Source organism: Geotrypetes seraphini, chromosome 4 (genome assembly GCF_902459505.1).
Source record: "Geotrypetes seraphini chromosome 4, aGeoSer1.1, whole genome shotgun sequence".
Lineage (NCBI taxonomy): Eukaryota > Metazoa > Chordata > Amphibia > Gymnophiona > Dermophiidae > Geotrypetes > Geotrypetes seraphini.
The window spans coordinates 90,244,864-90,263,977 of NC_047087.1; the positions used below are offsets into that span (position 1 = coordinate 90,244,864).

At 43.8% G+C, this 19,114-nt stretch overlaps 1 protein-coding gene across 2 annotated transcripts in view; it reads left to right on the forward strand.

Moving 5' to 3' along the window:
* Nucleotides 1-1,344: 1,344 nt before the first annotated feature.
* The window catches only part of MYH15 (myosin heavy chain 15), a 143,725-nt gene continuing 125,955 nt past the window's right edge, over nt 1,345-19,114 (forward strand). Inside the window, exons 1-3 of one of the 2 annotated variants that reach the window (XM_033941288.1) lie at nt 1,345-1,435; nt 11,577-11,680; nt 16,906-17,049. In XM_033941288.1, the coding sequence (XP_033797179.1) occupies nt 1,345-1,435; nt 11,577-11,680; nt 16,906-17,049 (339 nt within the window). Of the gene's footprint in view, nt 1,436-2,330; nt 2,467-11,576; nt 11,681-16,905; nt 17,050-19,114 lie in introns of those variants that run through there. The other variant, XM_033941289.1, reaches the window with a different exon arrangement.

Below are 19,114 nucleotides of genomic sequence, written 5' to 3' on the forward strand. Positions count from 1 at the left end.
CCTGAAGTGGTGGGGAAGGAAGAAGAGATGCTGGATGAAAGGGTAATTAAGAAAAGGTGGATCTGTGGAGTGAAACGAAAAAAGGAAAGATGCCAGACCTCCTGGGAAGGGAAGAGAAACGGAAGGGGAGGACAGAGATGGAAGATGGATGGTTAGCAGGGAGAAAGAAGAAAGAAGGAGACCCTGGCAAGCAAGTTATCAGAAGACAACCAGAGCCTGAGACCAACAAAATTTGAATAATGACCAGACAACAAAAGGTAGAAAAACTAATTTTATTTTTTGTTTTGTGATTACAATATGTCAGATTTGAAATGTGTATCCTGCCAGAGCTGGTGTTAGACTGCAAACGTGAGCTAAAATTTAACAGAGAGAGGAAAAGTCTTTTTTGTTTATTTTGTTTACACCATAGCGCCAGTGTGGTTAGGAGAAGGCAAAGGGGGTGAAGAGGCTGTAAAATAAATCCAACAGGATGTTTGAAAAAAAAAAAAAAAAAAAATCCCACCCAAATGGGCAGGAAAATCGAATCGAATCGAAAAACCAATTCAATAGGCTGAATCGAATCGATTTTTTTTTCCTGAATCGGGCAGCACTACCCCGTTCACAACACAGGGCAATTTAAACTCGGGTGTGTTTTGACTTCATACATTTTTTTTTAAATTGCTGCTTTGCTATGAACTGATAGAACATATGTTACTCACCAAAAATAATAAGAGAAGGCAAGTATATTTTTCTTTAATAACTCCTGCCTTGAGTTCAGCTGAAGAATTGTACATTTTACCTAATTTTGCAATATAAGCCGCATGCATTGAGCATATTCTATATTATAAATATTGCCTGAACTGATTCAGCATTTCAATTGCATGAAAGATTCTTAATACTCAAAAGATTTCATAAACAAGTACAAAAAATGTAAAAATAATAAAAATAAAATATGGCGATCATAATTACTAATCATTATGTTATAATTAATATTTAAGGAATTTTCTGTACAGTTCTCAGTAAATTTACACATTTCTGCAGGCTAATGTGAAAGAAATCTAATAAAAAGCATGAGCTGCCTCGTGTAACTGATACATGTGTTTTTCCTCCTCAGTTGAAACATGAACCCTGTTCTCTTTATCATTTCACCTGAACTGTTTTTACGTTAGATCCGCGAGGTTCGAGTTTTACCCCTTCCCCTCCCTCTGCTCTGCAGCAGTTGCTGGAGAGGAAGGTGCAAGGAGAGCAGACAAAAAAACATTTGTATATAAGGCATTTTTGTGTGTTCTTTTGCTCAGGTGGACTCGGTTTGCATTGAACATATTTTTTGGCTGCTGCCTTCAGACACCTCCTTGAGCCATCAACATGCAGGATATGTCAGAATTTGGGGAGGCTGCGGATTTCCTGCGGAAGAGTGACAAGGAACTCATGAAACTGCAGACTGTAGCCTTCGATGGTAAGCTGCTTAGGGCCGGATGTTCTAAACTCACTGTGCCTTTAACGATCCACGCTAAACCAGATCTTACTGGTTTAGCGTTGTTGAATTTTACCTACCTATGCACATAATGGCTCACTGCAGTCTTTTCCATGCTTCCTAGCAGCCTCCAACTCTGATATGTAAATGTAGTACATTGAGATCATTAATATTAAAACTAGTCCTTGGAGCGATGCTCTGACATTGCCCGATGATGCACAAAATGAAGCGCCGACTTTTAACACTTTTAAATTACTGGCTGGGCCACGGGTTCCGGTAATGTTAAAAACGCAGCTAAGGCGCATGTGTTGAAGGCGTATCTGAGCTGCGCGCATCAAAGCACAGCTTGCCCATCACATGTGAGGTAAAAGTTCATCATATTTGGAGAGGGGCTGCCAATTGCATAAGGAAAGCACTTATCTCATCACAGCAGTGTAAAAAAAAATAAAAAAAAGTTTACACATTTTGTTCCTCCCCTCCCTTCTCTTCCCCTTATGACATGCGCCTATGATGTGCTCCTATAAGGCATGCCCATGAATGATGCTCATGCGCATACATACATTCACGCCTCTTTCCATGGACTATTTTGCGCATGTACCGCTTTCTCCAATGACTGATTGGATGGGATTTCTGCGGGCCTTCGCAAACCTCATTTGCATGTGAAGTTGTTTGAACATCGATTGTCATTTTCAAATTGGACAATGTGGCACCTTCACAGCGACCCACAGAATTTTAACATTAATTTTAGAGCATCTGGGCCTTAGTTTGATGTTTGATTTATTGTGCCCCATCTGCTTGAGCTCAAAACCATAACCACATTTGACACTAATGCAACCTAATTATATGGAGTTAAAAATCTTAGTAATCATGAATAATACCAGATTTGAACAGCCACACCTGTTCAGTTCTAAACAGTGGCAGCTCCAATCTGTCAGAAATTGTTTGAATGTAAAAAAGATAATGGGCGATAAATTTTTGTGAGCTGGTACAAAAGAGGACAATACACAGAATTAGTAAGTCCATCTCAGGATATAGAGTTCCCAGGACCTCTAAGCCTATCCAGATATACTGTCATATACAGAGCTGACAGTGGGTCATTTTTTGTAACCCATGACCCATCATGCCTTTGACCAGCCTATGTAGGTATGTGCTATAATATTAAAAGCACCTATGTAGGCATGTGCCTATATAGGTGCTTTTAATATTATAGCTTGTAGTATTCACTCACTGGTGCTTGATGTATTGCATGTTTATTTGCTTGTTACATGTCCACATGGCTGCTTTTAATTTTATAGCTTGCAGGATTGGTCCACAGTTGTTCATTGCCTTATGTTATTATTTTTCTTGTAAGTCACATTTTTATATATTTTTAAAATTGTTTTGTAGTGTATATGGTAATTGATTTTATATGCTTTATCTGTACTATTTTATGTTGTTATAAATACTTTGGGCTCCTTTTACTAAGGTACACTAGCGTTTTTAGCGCATGCACAAAATTAGCTCGCGTTAGCCAAAAAACTTAAAAGGAGGTGGTAGCGGCTAGCGTGCACAGCATTTTAGTGTGCGCTAAAACCGCTAGTGCACCTTTGTAAAAGCAGCCCTTTATATCATGTATGTTCTTGACATTATGTATGCACTAGTATATTCTGTCTATTTTTTGCATTTTTTCATCATTTATATGCCATTTTATATTATTGATTTTATTCTTTTAAAGTCGTGCTTTTTATTTTGTTTAGTGTCCATTCATCCTCTGATGAAGGCATCTACGGATGCCGAAATTGGGATCCTAGTAGGGATAATCTAGGTGTTCCTAGGCTAACCCCCTCTTCTATTAAACTGCGCTAGCAGTTTTTAGTGCAGAGAGCCACGCTGAATGGCCCGCGCTGCTCCCGACGCTCATAGGAACTCTATGAGCAGTGGGAGCAGCGGGGGCCATTCAGCACGGCTCCCCGCACTAGAATCTGCTGGCGCAGTTTAATAGAAGAGGCCCTAAGATTTATCCTTTATCAAATACTCTGGATTCATTATGAGATTTTGCGATCAAGATGGACATTGCGTTATAGACTTTATTATCTTTAAGTGACTTTTTATAATTTGCACAATAAAATAACTGATTTGGTTGATCTTCTAACATCTCAGTTGCCTCCGTTTGCTGTGTAATCTTACTTCAACGCCTCCCCCCCCCAATATACTAAACAAAAAAAGTAATGCCTTATAACCAAAATTAAAGTACAGTTTTAAGTCCTCTTACATGCTCATAAAATAATTGTCCACTGGGTAAACCGTTAGGTACACAGAAGTTATACCAGTGGTTTGTCCTGTGAACAATTGTTTTATGAGCACGTAAGAGGACTTAAAAACCATACTTTAATTTTGATTTTAAGGCATTGTTATTTTTAATGTTTATTATATTGAGGGGGGGAGCATTGAAGTAAGGTTCACTCCTTTTTCTCCTCGATTAGTTACTTTGTACATTACCCTGTTTTTGTTTTTAGAAGAGTGTGGCGCAGTGGTTAAAGCTACAGCCTCAGCCCACTGAGGTGGTGGGTTCAAAGTAAACCCACGCTGCTCCTTGTGACCCTGGGCAAGTCACTTAATCCCCCCATTGCCCCAGGTACGTTAGATAGAGTGTAAGCCCGCCGGGACAGAGAGGGAAAACTGCTTGAGTACCTGAATAAATGCATGTAAACCGTTCTGAGCTCCCGTGGGAGAACGGTATAGAAAATCGAATAAATAAATAAATAAACAATAAAATAAATTATATATAAATAATAAATAAATAATAAAAGAAAGACTTGCATCGCAACTGTAATGGTTACAGTACTACTGCGTGCGAGTTTTATGTCATGCGATTTCAATAATAAAGACTATTACAGGTATTGTCTACCTGAGCCAGTCACTGTTCTAAAATCACTTGATGGGCTCATTTTTGTACCCCTCAAAATCACTTGATCAGCTCTAAAATTTTTGTACCCCTCAAGCACAATCCGAAATAGCCTCAACAGCTGCAGGATACATGCTACTGTATTGTGATGTAATTATGTGATAAGCATTGAATGCGCTGAAGTGTCTCACATCGTGACTGATATTTCACTACTCTTACACACAGGGTCAGACAGCCCAGGCCCACCCAAGCTTGGCTTAGACCGACAATCGGATTCCTACCTGCAGTCAGTCCAGTCCTGCACAGTTGCATTCAGCCACCCTCGGTTTCAGCCATCAGTGCACACAATAATAATAATAACTTTACTTTTAGATACCGCCATACCACAAACAGTTCTAAGTGGTTTACAAGGGAAGAGACTGTATACAGACAGTGACATTACAGAGAACTTTAAAATTACAATGGCATGCTAAGTTTAGTCAGGTTTATCTGGAAGTGTTTTGGAGGTACATCAGGTTGAAGTGGGCTCAGAGAAATTTGTCAAAGAGATAACATAAGAACATAAGCATTGCCTCTGCCAAGTCAGACCATAGGTCCATCACGCCCAGCAGTCCGCTCCCGCGGCGGCCCTCCAGGTCAATGACCTGTAGTGATCTATTACTCATTATACCCCTGGATCCCCTTTCCCTTCAAGAACTCGTCCAATCCCTTTTTGAAACCCAAAATCGTACTCTGCTCAACCACCTCCTCTGGAAGCGCATTCCAAGTGTCCACCACCCTCTGGGTGAAGAAGAACTTCCTAGCATTTGTTCTAAATCTATCTCCCCTCAATTTTTTTGCATTTGAGATGAAGTTGGTTAAACATTTGCTCCATTTGTTTTTACTGGGGAGTGGGGAGTCCGTGTCAAGGTTGGGCTGCGCCTGCTCAATTGCCTCATTGTGGTTTTCTTTCTCCCCACGGGCGCGGCTAAGTTGTGCAGGCATTTCCCATGGCAGCTTTGTGGATCTGGGGTAAATTGTTTCCCCGCAGGCGCAGAGCTCAGGCCTCCAGTAGCACTCCACTCCCCCACCAAAGCCCAACAGGCTTTGTATGAGGGCCAAGCCACAAGCACACACCACAGCAGTGTATCTCAAACTGTGTGCCGCGGCATACCAGTGTGCTTCCTGAGATTTCAGGTGTGCCGCGGTACACTGGGGAAGAGGAGAGATGCCAACACCGGCTGACTGTCTACAGGATATGCCTCTCGTGAAGAGAGGCACGTCCTGTAAGCAATCTCCCAACACTGGCACCTCTTCTCCCTGCTGGCCCTTCTCGCCAGCTCTTCTCTCTTCTTGCTGGCTCGTCTCTCCTTCTCTCTGCCTGCCCTTCTCTCCTCTCAGCACAAGGCCTGTTTGAAGGGCCTTTGCGCATGCGCTGATGTCGGCTTGCCGACATCACGCATACTCAAAATGTCATCACGCCGACGCCAGTGCACGTCTTGAGCCAGGGACACTAGGTTTAGTGAGCCCCAGTTCGAAAAAGGTTGCGAGACACTGCACTACAGAAATCATCATGGCCACTAATCTCTAGAGAGCAAGACAAGCTCAAGGAAGCAGGTAAATAAATAAATATAATTTTATCATGGGTCAATAGGTCACTGACCCATGACCCACATGACCCACTGACCTGTTATCAGCTCTGGCCATATATATACATTTCCCAAAACACCTCACTACCCCTATGCCTGATCCTTGCAATTATTTTTTTCCTAAATGGATTGAGTGAATATCCTTGTACAGACCAAGGGCCTTTTCTATCAAACTGTGCTAGCAATTTATAGCGCAGAGAGCTACACCGAATGGCCCGTCCTGCTCCCGAAGCTCATTGAAACTTTCATGAGAATCGGGAACAATGGGGGCCATTCAGCGTGGCTCACCGCACTACAAACCGCTAGATCAGTTTGATAGAAGTCCAAGTCCAATTTATTTGATATAGCAACATAGAAGATGACGGCAGAAAAGGGCCATAGCCTATCAAGTCTGCCCACTTTAATGACCCACCCCCCTTGATTTTACCCCCTAGAGATCTCATGTGTATCCCATTTCCTTTTAAAATCTGGCACGCTGCTGGCCTCAATCACCTGAAGTGGAAGTTCATTCCAATGATCAACCACCCTTTCGTGAAGAAAAACTTCCTGGTGTCGCCATGAAATTTCCCACCCCTGATTTTCAGCGTGTGCCCTCTTGTGGCCGAGGAACCTTTAAGAAAGAAGATATCATCTTCCACCTCGATGCAGCCCGTGATATATTTAAACGTTTCAATCATGTCTTCTCTCTCTCTGCGTTCCTCGAGTGAGTATAGCTGCAATCTGTTCAGCCTTTCCTCATACGGGAGATCTTTGACCCCCCAAGACCATCCTGGTGGCCATTCATTGAACTGACTCAACTCTCAGCACATCTTTTTGGTAATGTGGTCTCCATAATTGTACACAATATTCCAGATGAGGTCTCACCATGGATCTGTACAACGGCATTATGACTTTGGGCTTCCGGCTGACGAAACTCCTACGGATACAACCCATCATTTGTCTTGCCTTTGATGAAGCCTTCTCCACTTGATTGGCAGTTTTCATGTCTTCGCTAATGATCACCCCTAAGTCACGTTCTGCCTTAGTCCTAGCTAATCTCACCATTTAGTGTGTAAGTTCTGCATGGATTTCTGCTGCCAAGGTGCATTACCTTACATTTTTTAGCATTGAAGCTTAGCTGCCAAGTCGAGGACCAATGTTCATATAGAAGTAGGTCCTGCGTCATACTGTCGGGCAAAGTGCTCTTGCTTACTATGTTGCATAGTTTGGCGTCATCGGCGAATAATGTGATTTTACCTTGAAGCCCCTGAGTCAGGTCTCCTACGAATATGTTGAACAGGATCGGGCCCAAGACCGAGCCCTGCGGCACTCCACTGGTCACCTCCGACGTTTTGGAAAGGGTACCATTTACCACCACTCTCTGAAGTCTACCGTTTAGCCAATCCTTGACCCATGCAGTTAATGTTTCTCCCAATCCCATCGATTTCATCTTGCTCAATAACCAGCGGTGTGGGACGCTATCAAAAGCTTTACTGAAGTCCAAGTACACGACGTCTAGGGACTCCCCCATATCCAGCTTTCTTATTACCCTGTCAAAGAAGATAATTAGATTGGATTGGCAGGACCTTCCCCTGGTAAATCCATGCTGGCGGGGATCCCGTAGATTCTCCTCGTCCAGGATCGTATCTAATTTATGCTTGATTAGTGTTTCCATGAGTTTACTCACTATGGATGCGAGACTCACCGTTCTGTAATTCACAGCCTCTGTCCTGCAGCCCTTTTTGTGGAGTGGGATGACATTAGCTGTTTTCCAGTCCAAGGGGACTCTTCCAGTACTCAGGGAAAGATTGAAGAGCATGGATAACGGCTCTGCCAGGACATCACACAACTCTCTATGCACCCTGGGGTGTAGATTGTCCGGTCCCATGGCTTTGTTCACTTTGAGTCTTGATAGTTTGCAGTAGACGCTACTGGGTGTAAACTCGAAATTCCAAAACGGGTCTTCTGACCTTTTCCTTGCTTGCAACTGTGGACCGGACCCCGGCGCCTCACAGGTAAAGACTGAACAGAAGTATTCATTTAGTAGTTCGGCTTTATCGGAATCCGATTCTGCATAATTCCCATCTGCTTTCCTAAGATGTTGTATCCCATCTGTGTTTCTTTTTCTATCACTGATGTACCTGAAGAAGGATTTATCCCCCTTCCTAATGTCCTTTGCTAGATTCTCTTTTATTCGAAGCTTGGCCTCTCTGACTGCCGATTTGACAGCTTTAGACCTGGCCAGATAGTCTTCTTTTGCCTCTCCCTTTCCTGATTGTTTGTAGGAAATAAATGCTTTTTTCTTTATTTTAACAAGGTCCGAGATTTCTGTAGTGAACCACTGGGGTCTATTATTTCTCCGTCGTTTGCTTACTGTTTTTATATAGCGTTTTGTTGCTTTGTGTAGGGTAGATTTCAGGGTTGACCACATAGCCTCTACATTATCTGTTTCTGCTTGGTCTTGCAGCGCCCGACGGACGAAATCTCACATTCGTTTGAAGTCAGTGCCCCAAAAGTTGAGGACCTTTGTTGTTGTGTTTGATATAGTGAAACCTTTCCTGAGGTTGAACCATACCATGTTGTGGTCGCTGGAGGCCAGCGTATCACCTACCAAAACTTCCGATACGCTTTTTCCATTGGTGAGTGCCAGGTCCAGTATCGCCCGGTCTCTAGTGGACTCCAATACCAATTGTTTGAGTCGTGCTCCCTTTATGGAGATTAATAACCTTCTGCTGCCACTGGTTGTTGCGGCAAGTGTGTTCCAATCTGCATCGGGCATATTGAATTTCCCTAACAGTACTGTGTCCCCACGCAAAGTGATGTTCTCTATGTCTTCGATTAATTCCATATCCTCGTCTTCCTGTTGTCTTGGAGGTCTACATACCACACCAAGATACAGGCATTTTTCGTTTCCTCTTGCCAGGTTCACCCAGAGGGATTCCCCGGTGTACTTGACATCTGTGATTCTGGTAGTTTTGATGTCTTCTTTAATGTATAGTGCTACCCCTCCTCCTAACTTGCCCTCCCTATCTCGACGAAGTAAGTTGTAACCCGGTATAACCATATCCCACCCATGTGAGTCTGTGAACCAATTCTCGGATATCGCCACTATGTCTAAGTCGGCGTTCGTTATTTCTGTCACTAAATCCAGAATTTTATTGCCCAAACTGTGTGCATTAACATACATAGCCCTCCATACCTTATGTTTGCTAAGTCCCTGTGTAGTTTCATGCTTGAGTTAGTGTGACTCCTAAAGTATTGCTTTCAATGTGTTTGCTAAGTCCCTATGTAGAGTTTCCCGCCCGAGTTGGTGTGACTCCTAAAGTATTGTTTTCAGTGTGTGCACTTACCTCAGACTCAGAAGTGTAATTGCGACTCACCTCCTCTGGATAATTGCTTACTGCGCTGGTATGTGAGTGGGTACCCTCCCCCAACTTACCTAGTGTAAAGCCCTAAGAAGTAGGCGGGCTAGTCAATGTCCGAAGACTTTCTTGCCTCTTCTGGTCAGGTGGAGTCCGTCTGGTCCCTGAAGTCCCTGCAGTGCCTCTCCATGGTTTAGGAATCCGAAGTTCATCTTCTTGCACCATCCGTGTAGCCACTCATTAGTCCTCTGGATACGCTTCTCCCTGGCTCTACCCTTGCCTCTTACTGGGAGGATCGAGGAGAAGACCACCTGCACTCCCATCCACCTCAGCTTCTCACCCAGGGCTCCAAAGTCTTTGGGTATGTTCTCCGGGGTGTTCCTGCAGTGTCGTTCGTTCTGATGTGGATGAGAAGCATGGGGAAGTGGTCCTGGGGCTTGAGAAGTCTATCTAGACAGGTGGTGACATCTCGGATTCTGGTTCCAGGCAGACAGCAAACCTCCCTTGATTGCATATCCGGTCTGCAGATTGGTCCCTCGGTGCCCCTCAGCATGGAGTCCCCAATGACTACCACTCTGCGCTTCTTCGGGGGGAGCCGATCAGTTGTCCCCGGAACTGGAACCATGTGTTGGACATCTTCCTGTGCCTCATCAGCAGTCTCTTCCTGTAAGATCTGGAATCTGTTCCTCAAGGTGATTTGTGGGGTTGATATAAAACTGCCCTGTTTGAGAGAAAAAGAAGAAGAAGAAGAAGAAACTGAGAAAAGGGGGGGGGGTCTTCTGTGCTTGCCTGTGAAGGAGGTTACCAGCTGCCAGGAGTCGGCGTCTCCAGCCATTTCCTGTACCTCAATCGTTGGTTTCAAAGCAGAAGGTTTGGGGGTCATGAGGATGGACTTGTCATGCGCCTGCTCGGTGATTTGGGGCAGCTCCTGGATGAAGGCCTCATCCTTTCTGATGCTTCACCTCCTCCCTTAGGCTCCTCAGTTCCTGTAAGATGTCTCCGTCTAGCTGGCCCATCTCCTCTGTCTGTGTAGAGACTGTAGTGTACTGCTGGGGGATGGCCTCGGTCTGCACAGAGGCCTCTGTCCACCGTCCAGGGTCATCCTCTGTCTGTGCGTAGGCCGTGGCCATCCCCTGGGTCCCTTCGGTGACTGGAATGCTGGTCTTGGTTGTAGTCCTGGTGCCAATATAAAACCAAGATTAGAATCTAAGCCCTTTACATTAAAAATTGGGGTGGGGAGTAGAAACACATAACCTGACTAAAATAATACAATGTCAAACAATACTGGAAACCTAAGGATCAGGCCAAAAGGAGAGAATTCCAATATTTGAAGGAAATAAAGGGAAATGACAAAAACATAAAAGGGAAGGGGATAAAATAATCAGTTCAAAATAATATTCTTAATGAGTATGAAAATTACTATGTACTGAAGGCCTTTGAAAAAGCTTGGGCTCTGGGATGTATCCCTTCTCCGCTGTAAATTGAGACAAGCCAGACAGAATTCAAGAGAGCAGATACATGCTTATCTGACTGGTGATATGATTAATTTCTCCAAAGATCAGCCATCTACCAGAAATGAATGGGCTTGTAGTCGATGACCCTGGAGATATGTCTGCAGTGCAAGAGGCCTCTTGGAAGTGAACACAAAGCAAGCTTGGCAATAGCCTTAAACTTTTCTCTTAAACTGCTGCTTTTAAACAGGAATGTTATCACCACAGCATTAGGGGCTCAGATTTTTGCTCTTTTCCTTTGTGTTTGACAATGAGCAAGCAAAGGTTATGAAATGAACTGGGTGCTGATTTTGGACACTCAAGTTTATCCAGCCTAATGGTCCTCTTTGCAAAGTACACAGAAAGTCTTTATTTTTACAATGTAGATATTTCTGAGTACTTGGTAGCATAGTTAAAAATTACAATAGGCTAGATTCACTAGGCTAGATTCATTGACAAAACTTTCAGACTCCTGAGGCAGGCCCAGTTGGGGCTGAAACATGATCATGTCGAGTCTTGAGATACAATAAAGGTGATTGGACACCAGTCTCCTTCGCTGTTTGTTCTTGCTTTCTGTTATTTGTCAATCATGCTATAATAGTTATATTTAATAACCCATGATTAATCTCTTTATTAAATCTGCCCAATCTCATATTGAGCTGGTCTCTTCCACACTGTCCTAGGGCAGTGGCTTCCATAGGTTACAGATGCTGGTTTAAGTATAATCTCCTCTCTACTACATAATACACTCTGTCGTTTTCCTATTTCTGTTCTACACAGGAAAAAAGAAGTGCTGGATTCCAGATGACAAAGCAGCTTATCTAGAGGCTGAGATTAAGGAGACAAGTGGTGGAAAAGTCACTGTGGAAACTGTAGATGGAAAGGTAGGCAGTCTCTCCTTAAGCACCCTATTTTATCTAATCACTGTAGTGATGAACTGGCAAGTTGACTTTATGGTTAGATGAGCATATAAACTATTCATTCCATTGCATGCGGCGGGGGTTATTTAATTCATTTTAGTTTTCTTGACACAATTAGGCTACAAAAAATTGTAATAAGTTTTGAAATAAGTCATTCTTTAATTGTGTGATCTGGACTTTGCTTTGACAGTTATGGATTATAAAACATATGTAACCACACTATAACAGATGATATGAGACTATTTCCCTCCTTTCCCTGATGTAACAGAAGAGAAAATGTAAAGAAGGATAAATCCCTCCTCCTCTCTCCCCCCACAAGGTTACTTCGAGACTTAATAATTACAACACATAAGAAACATAAATAATCATCATCTGGGCTAAAAGCCCACTTTTTGAGGTTTCTTTTAACTCCTCTTATTCACGTGTACATTTCCCAAGTCTGTTTTATCGCTCCCTCTGTGATAAATTCCCTCATCCCAATGGGTCCTGTTTATCTGTTTTAATTAGCTTGTAAACTCTACTGAGCAGGGACTGTCTCTTGAATGTTTTAATGTACACCACTAAGTATGTCTGTCAGCGCTATAGAAATGATAAGTGCTAGTAGTATGGCTGCAGCTTTGCTTATTTGAGTGGTAAATAGGTAAAGTATTACAGCAGTTACCTGAGCTTAGATGAAACAAAATACATAAAAGCACCAAAATTGGACTACCTGTTAACAACAACTAGGACCCCAGTTGTCCAAGTAAAAACTGAACATTGCCCTAACAATACTCCACCATAACAGCTGGAGCTTAAATTTTGCATAGGTCTTCATGGCAGATCAGAAAGCCATGGGTCCAATATTCACCACCTGGTGATATTGAGGTTCTGTTCTAAAGACCTCCTTTAGCACACAATCTTTAGCTCAGGTACCCCTCACTAGGGAGCTGCAACCTATGCGGATCCTCCACCCCCAAACCCACCAAAAGAAATGAAGCTGCTCACCACAGAACTTGCCTGAAAGCTTCTGGAAAGTCACTGAGGAGAAGTTCCAACACCAGCTCAGATAGGGGGTACCCTATAAAGACCAAAAAGACCAATCCAGTTCACGTTAACCCAAATGTTTCCAATCTGGTAACACTCACTCGCCAGTAGTCAATGGCCAACCTGGCGATGAATCATAAACTCCTGGACTATCTCTCTTCCTTTAGACCAGTGTCCTGCAAACTTTCTCGAGCTGCGGCACACTAAAGGTAGTTATTGCAGCTCGAGACACACCGAAGGGCACAAGCGTTGCCATGATGATGTCACGCGCATGCGTATGACATCATCATGTTGGCATCCGAGCATGCGTGAAGGCCTTTCAGACGGGCCCCAAGATGCCAGTGGGGGGTGCCAGCAGGGAAGAGGGCTGGAGAGGAGAGGCGCTGGCTGATTGCCTACAGGATGTGCCTCTCACCGCAAGAGACATGTCCTGTAATCAGTCAGCCGGTGCCTCTCCTCCTCCCCAGTGTGCCGCGGCACACCTGAAATCTCAGGAGGCACACTAGTGTGTTGCGGCACACAGTTTGAGATACACTGCTTTAGAGAGTGAGGTTGGAGTGGAGGAGGAGCCTAGTGGTTAGTGCATGGCCTGAGAATCTCACATTGATTGTAACCACACAAAGGCAGTTTATCAAATCCCATCCATCCATGTTAAACCATAAGACTGAAGTAAAAGGAAACCAACTTGAGATCATTCTTGCTCAGGTTAATGGAACTGACATTATTTCTTCCAAGGTGAAGCAGAAGCAGGTCTGGTTGCTTGCATTGATTTTTGAAGTGCAGCACTAGAGGGTTCAGGTCAGAAGAGTGCATGCCTCAATCGCCCCACATTTAGAAATGCACTTCTCATGGTGCCAGACCCAGATGAAGGCTGTATGGCCTTGCAGAAACTCACCAGTCCATCCATTGGATGAAGGACTGACTAATTATATCCATATCGTATAAAGGTCTTGTCTCATACCTGCAAAGAATAGAAGCTTTAGAGGGGCAACCATGAAAATCAATCAAAATAGAGAAAGCCTCAGACAAAGTAAATAGCCTGAATAAAGTACTGCAGAATCCCATAGGTCTCTAATATCCTCCTTATGTAAGCTCTGAAAACCTTAGATTTCTATCTCCAAATGCACTGAATCACTGAGCTGCTGAGGCCCACAAACTTGACACTTGTGGCCACACAAATGCGGAAGAAATAAGTGCTGAAATGGGATGGATCAAGCCCCAGAGAAGCAACAGCTTCTACATTATATACTCGAACAGCAACAGCTGCTACCATATATACTGAAATATAAAATGAGAATTTTGGGTCAAAAATGGCCCCAAAATGGAGGTCTTGGTTTATATTCAAGTCAACCTAGTAACTGGTGCTTCTGTACATCAATACAGGAGACTATTAATTGGATTGTTCTTCAGGGTGTGACCATGTGCACCCAGTTTACAGTGTGATGGGAGGGGCAGTTTAGATGTGCAGGGCTGCTCATGTTGATCCCCTGCCAAGTGGTAGCACACCCTGCATATTTTAAGTACTTCTGTAGTAACCCCTCTATTAGCCCTGGACAGGAAATCATATTACTGTCGCATCTTTCATAGAATCCTTGCCACACAGAGTTGCAGCCATCTTGTTAGACAAATAGGAATGGAGCATCAAATGCTGAGAAAGTATGTTTCAAGAAAAATCACAGGTCTGTTTAATAGATTTATATGTCAATAGAAGTTAGCACTCTGGCTGAAGAGCTTGGATTTGTTTAGTATAGGAAGACAAGAAATATTCTAATATTTACCTGTGAATCAATAAGGTTTTACTCATAAAATGATCATTGATTTATTTTTAACTTTGTCTGGCACATGACTGTAGATAAAGTGAATAATTTTTTTTTTGGGGGGGGGGAAATGTCATGAAAGAACCTACATTATAACCAAAGACTACTTTTCGTTAGTGGCACACAGTCAAATTAAAGGCCCACAGAACAGGGAAGAGGCTCACTTCAGAAAATCCAGGAATGACTGCAAATGGGTCATCTTCTTCCTTGGATCCTCCTTCATTGCAGAGACTGCCTGGGCAGAATTTACCAAAAAGATATAAAAAGGATGAAGTTGGTCCAGAGGAAGGCTACTAAAATGGTCTTGATCATAAGGAGTATGGGGACAGACTTAAATATCTCAATCTGTATACTTTGGAGGAAAGGTGGGAGAGGGGAGATATGATGGAGACGTTTAAATACCTACGTGGCGTAAATGCAAATGAGTCGAGTCTCTTTCATTTGAAAGGAAACTCTGCAATGAGAGGGCATAGGATGAAGTTAAGAGGTGATAGGCTCCGGAGTAATCAAAGGAAATACCTTTTTACAGAAAGGGTGGTAGAAGCATGGTACAGTCTCCCAGAAGAAGTGGTGGAGACAGAGACTGTGTCTGAATTCATGAGGGCCTGAGATAGGCATGTAGGATCTCTCAGAGAGAGAAAGAGATAATGGTTACTGTGGATGGGCAGACTAGATGGGCCATTTGGCCTTTATCTGTTATCATGTTTCTGCTTCTTTCCACATACACTAATTGAGCGATGTCCTGGCGAAACCATTGGCTGAGCTATTCAATCTCTTCCTAAGTAAGGGGAAAGTTCCCCTAGACTGGAAATTAGCTAATGTCGTTCCTCTGCATAAAAAGGGTTGCAGGGCAGAGGCTGCGAATTATAGACCGGTGAGTCTCACATCAATAGTGTGCAAACTCATGGAAACACTAATTAAAAGCAAATTGGACATGATCTTGAATGAAGGGAATCTTCGGGATCCCAGTCAGCATGGATTCACCAAGGGTAGGTCCTGCCAATCCAATCTCATCAGCTTTTTTGACTGGGTAACAAGAAAGTTGGACTTGGGAGAGTCTTTGGACGTCATGTACCTGGACTTCAGTAAAGCTTTTGACAGTGTCCCACACCACAGGCTGCTAAGCAAGATGGAATTGATGGGGTTAGGAGAGACACTAACTGCATGGGTCAATGATTGGCTGAGTGGCAGACTTCAGAGGGTGGTGGTTAATGGTACCCTCTCTAAAACATCGGAGGTGACCAGTGGAGTGCCGCAGGGCTCGGTCCTGGGTCCACTCCTTTTCAACATATTCATAGGGGATCTGACTCAAGGGCTTCAAGGTAAAATAACACTATTCACCGATGACGCCAAACTATGTAATATAGTAAGTGAATGCAGTTTACAGAATTATATGGCGCAGGACATACTTACATTGGAAAGTTGATCCTCAACCTGGCAGCTAGGCTTCAATGCTAAGAAATGTAAGGTCATGCACCTCGGAAGCGGAAATCCATGCAGGACGTACTTCTTGAATGGAGAAACTTTAACTAGGACTTCAGCAGAACGAGATTTAGGAGTAATCATCAGTGCAGACATGAAAACTGCCAATCAAGTGGAGAAGGCTTCATCTAAGGCAAGGCAGATATTGGGTTGTATCAATAGAAGTTTCGTCAGCCGAAAGCCTGAAGTCATAATGCCATTGTACAGGGCCATGGTGAGACCTCATCTGGAGTATTGTGTGCAATTCTGGAGGCCACATTACAGTAAAGATGTGCGCAGAATTGAATCGGTTCAGCGGACGGCCACCAGGATGATCTCGGGGCTCAAGGGTCTCTCGTACGAAGAGAGACTGAACAAATTGCAGCTCTACATTCTCGAGGAACGTAGGGAGAGGGGAGACATGATCGAAACATTTAAGTACCTCACGGGACGTGTCGAAGTGGAAGATGATATTTTCTTTCTCAAGGGACCCTCGGCCACAAGAGGGCACCCGCTCAAACTCAGGGACGGAAAATTTAATGGCGACAACAGAAAGTATTTCTTCACAGAGAGAGTGGTTGATCATTGGAACAAGCTTCCAGTGCAGGTGATCGAGGCAGACAGCGTGCCAGACTTTAAGAATAAATGGGATACCCATGTGGGATCCCTACGAGGGTCAAGATAAGGAAATTGGGTCATTAGGGCATAGTCAGGGGGTGGGTAAGCAGAGTGGGCAGACTTGATGGGCTGTAGCCCTTTTCTGCCGTCATCTTCTATGTTTCTATGTTTCTATATTGTGGTCCCCGGCTATTGTGTTCTCCCAATATCCTTCTGTGCTGTCCTAGAACTATTCCTTTCTCACCATGTTGTGCTATCTCTTTTTTTCAGACACTTGTTGTGAAGGAGGATGACATTCAGCAGATGAACCCTCCCAAGTTTGACATGATTGAAGACATGGCCATGTTGACCCATCTCAACGAAGCATCCGTGCTGCAAAATCTGCGCAAACGCTATGCTAACTGGATGATATATGTAAGAACAAACCAGTTAATATTTAATTCATTCTAAATCTCTACATACTCATACTTCAAGCAGCGTGGATTACAGGAACACAGAGCAGCAGCCCAGTTGTGTGAAACAAGTTGAATTTATGCTAGAAATGTTAGCCGACTGCATCAACTTCTGGTCCTAGCAAGAAGCCGTGAGAAGTTTATATCGTATTTATACACTGCTTATAGCCTAAACAGTTTACATTCAGGTACTCAAATATTTTTCCCTAACTGTCCTGGTGAGCTCGCAATCTGGCTAATGTACCTGAGGCAATGGAGTGTTACGTGACTTGCCTGGGGTCACAAAGAGCAGCGCTTGGCTTGAACCTACAACCATGGAAGCTAAGGGTGCAGCCCTAACCACTAGGCCAGTCCTCCTAGTGCAGGGGTAGGCAATTCCAGTCCTCGAGAGCCGGAGCCAGGTCAAGTTTTCAGGATATCCACAATAAATATGCATGAGATAGACGTACATCTCAAGGAGGCAGTGCATGCAAATCCATCTCATACATATTCATGATGGATATCCTGAAAACCTGACCTGGCTCTGGCTCTCAAGGACTGGAATTACCTACCCCTGTCCTAGTGCATTCTACTGTTAATCAGATAGGGATTTCCTTTGTTGTATTTTAGGGACATGGACAGTGTTATTTTTTCTAGCAGAAATAGTTCCTGCCTCTACTCTACCACTAGATTGCTACCAAATGCACAAAGCACTGTACATTAAGCACGCAGGAGATAGTCTCTGCTTGCCAGTGCTGCTCATGAAGGGAAATAGAAAGGGATGAAGAGGCAGAGAGGGGTAGGGGCTACAGAAGGAATGAGAAACAGATTTACCCTTATCCCCCCTCTCCCTCCTCCCCCCCCCCTGTTTACAAAATCACACAAGATGTTTTTAGTGCTGGCCAGCGAGCTGAATGCTCTGCGCTGCTCCAGCACTCGGCAACTCTATGACCGTTGGAGCAGCGCAGAGCATTCTGCGTGCCAGCCAGTGCTAAAAACCGCTTGCGCGGTTTTTATAAAAGTAGGGGGCTTAGTGTAATACAAGTTGGAAGAGTAAGGACCTAAATGCAACTTTGAAAAAGTGATCTTTGAGTCAGTGTTTGAATACCGCCAGAGATGGAACCTGGTGTAATGATTCAAGTAGGTTGTTTTAGGCATACGGCACAGCAAGGCAGAAGGGGCGGATGGTCCTTAAGGTGGGGTGACCAGTGAGGGGCCAAACACCACAATATCCACTCCTTAAACCAGTCACAGAATCTATGAAGAGGCAGTTTTTCAAATGTTGCACCAGTCTTCTTGTTGGAAAATGAGAACACATTCGACCTCTACAAATCCATACACAGAAACTACAGAGTTGATATTGAAAGTGTGTTAACTTGCCACACCTGCCTGGTTAAATCATGCTGAGCAGGTCGAGGACAGATAATTCAGCAGCATTAACTAGAACACGGTCGATGTTAGACATGCTAAGGCCCAGAGTAGAAATTAAAGAGGGGGCCCGCAATTCCTCTCCCCCCTCAATTTGACCACCCACCAAATGCCCTCCCATCCAGCATTTCTGCCTTCCTCCATTAAGAGCAGAGACACCCCTCATACTTCTATTATCCTTGATTTCCCCCTCCCCTGCTGTACATACTATATTACTGTCCTTCCTGCCTCAGACATCCTACACAGACAACCCCCCCTCCATCTCAGACACCCCTTAGTCCCATATATATCCCTGCACACAGCTAACACCCTGGCTGAAGCTCTGAGAAGGTCCTCCCTTGTTCTCTTACTAGACCTCTAGTGGGGGGGGGGGAGGGGAGGAGACTTTAGTATTTTGGATGAGGGCACCATTTCATCCCTCATTTCCAGGAAGTATATTGCCTTGAGCTGCCCCTGCTTGGAGATCTGTCCAATATAAGAGGTTAGCACCCTGCCACCCAGTTCCAATGGGGAACCATTAAACCTTCTGCTAAAAAAATATTCACAGATTTCTGGTTTTGTTATTGACTTTTTAAAAAATTAATCTAATCTAGGACGGTATCTGTTGGATGGTGTTTTTG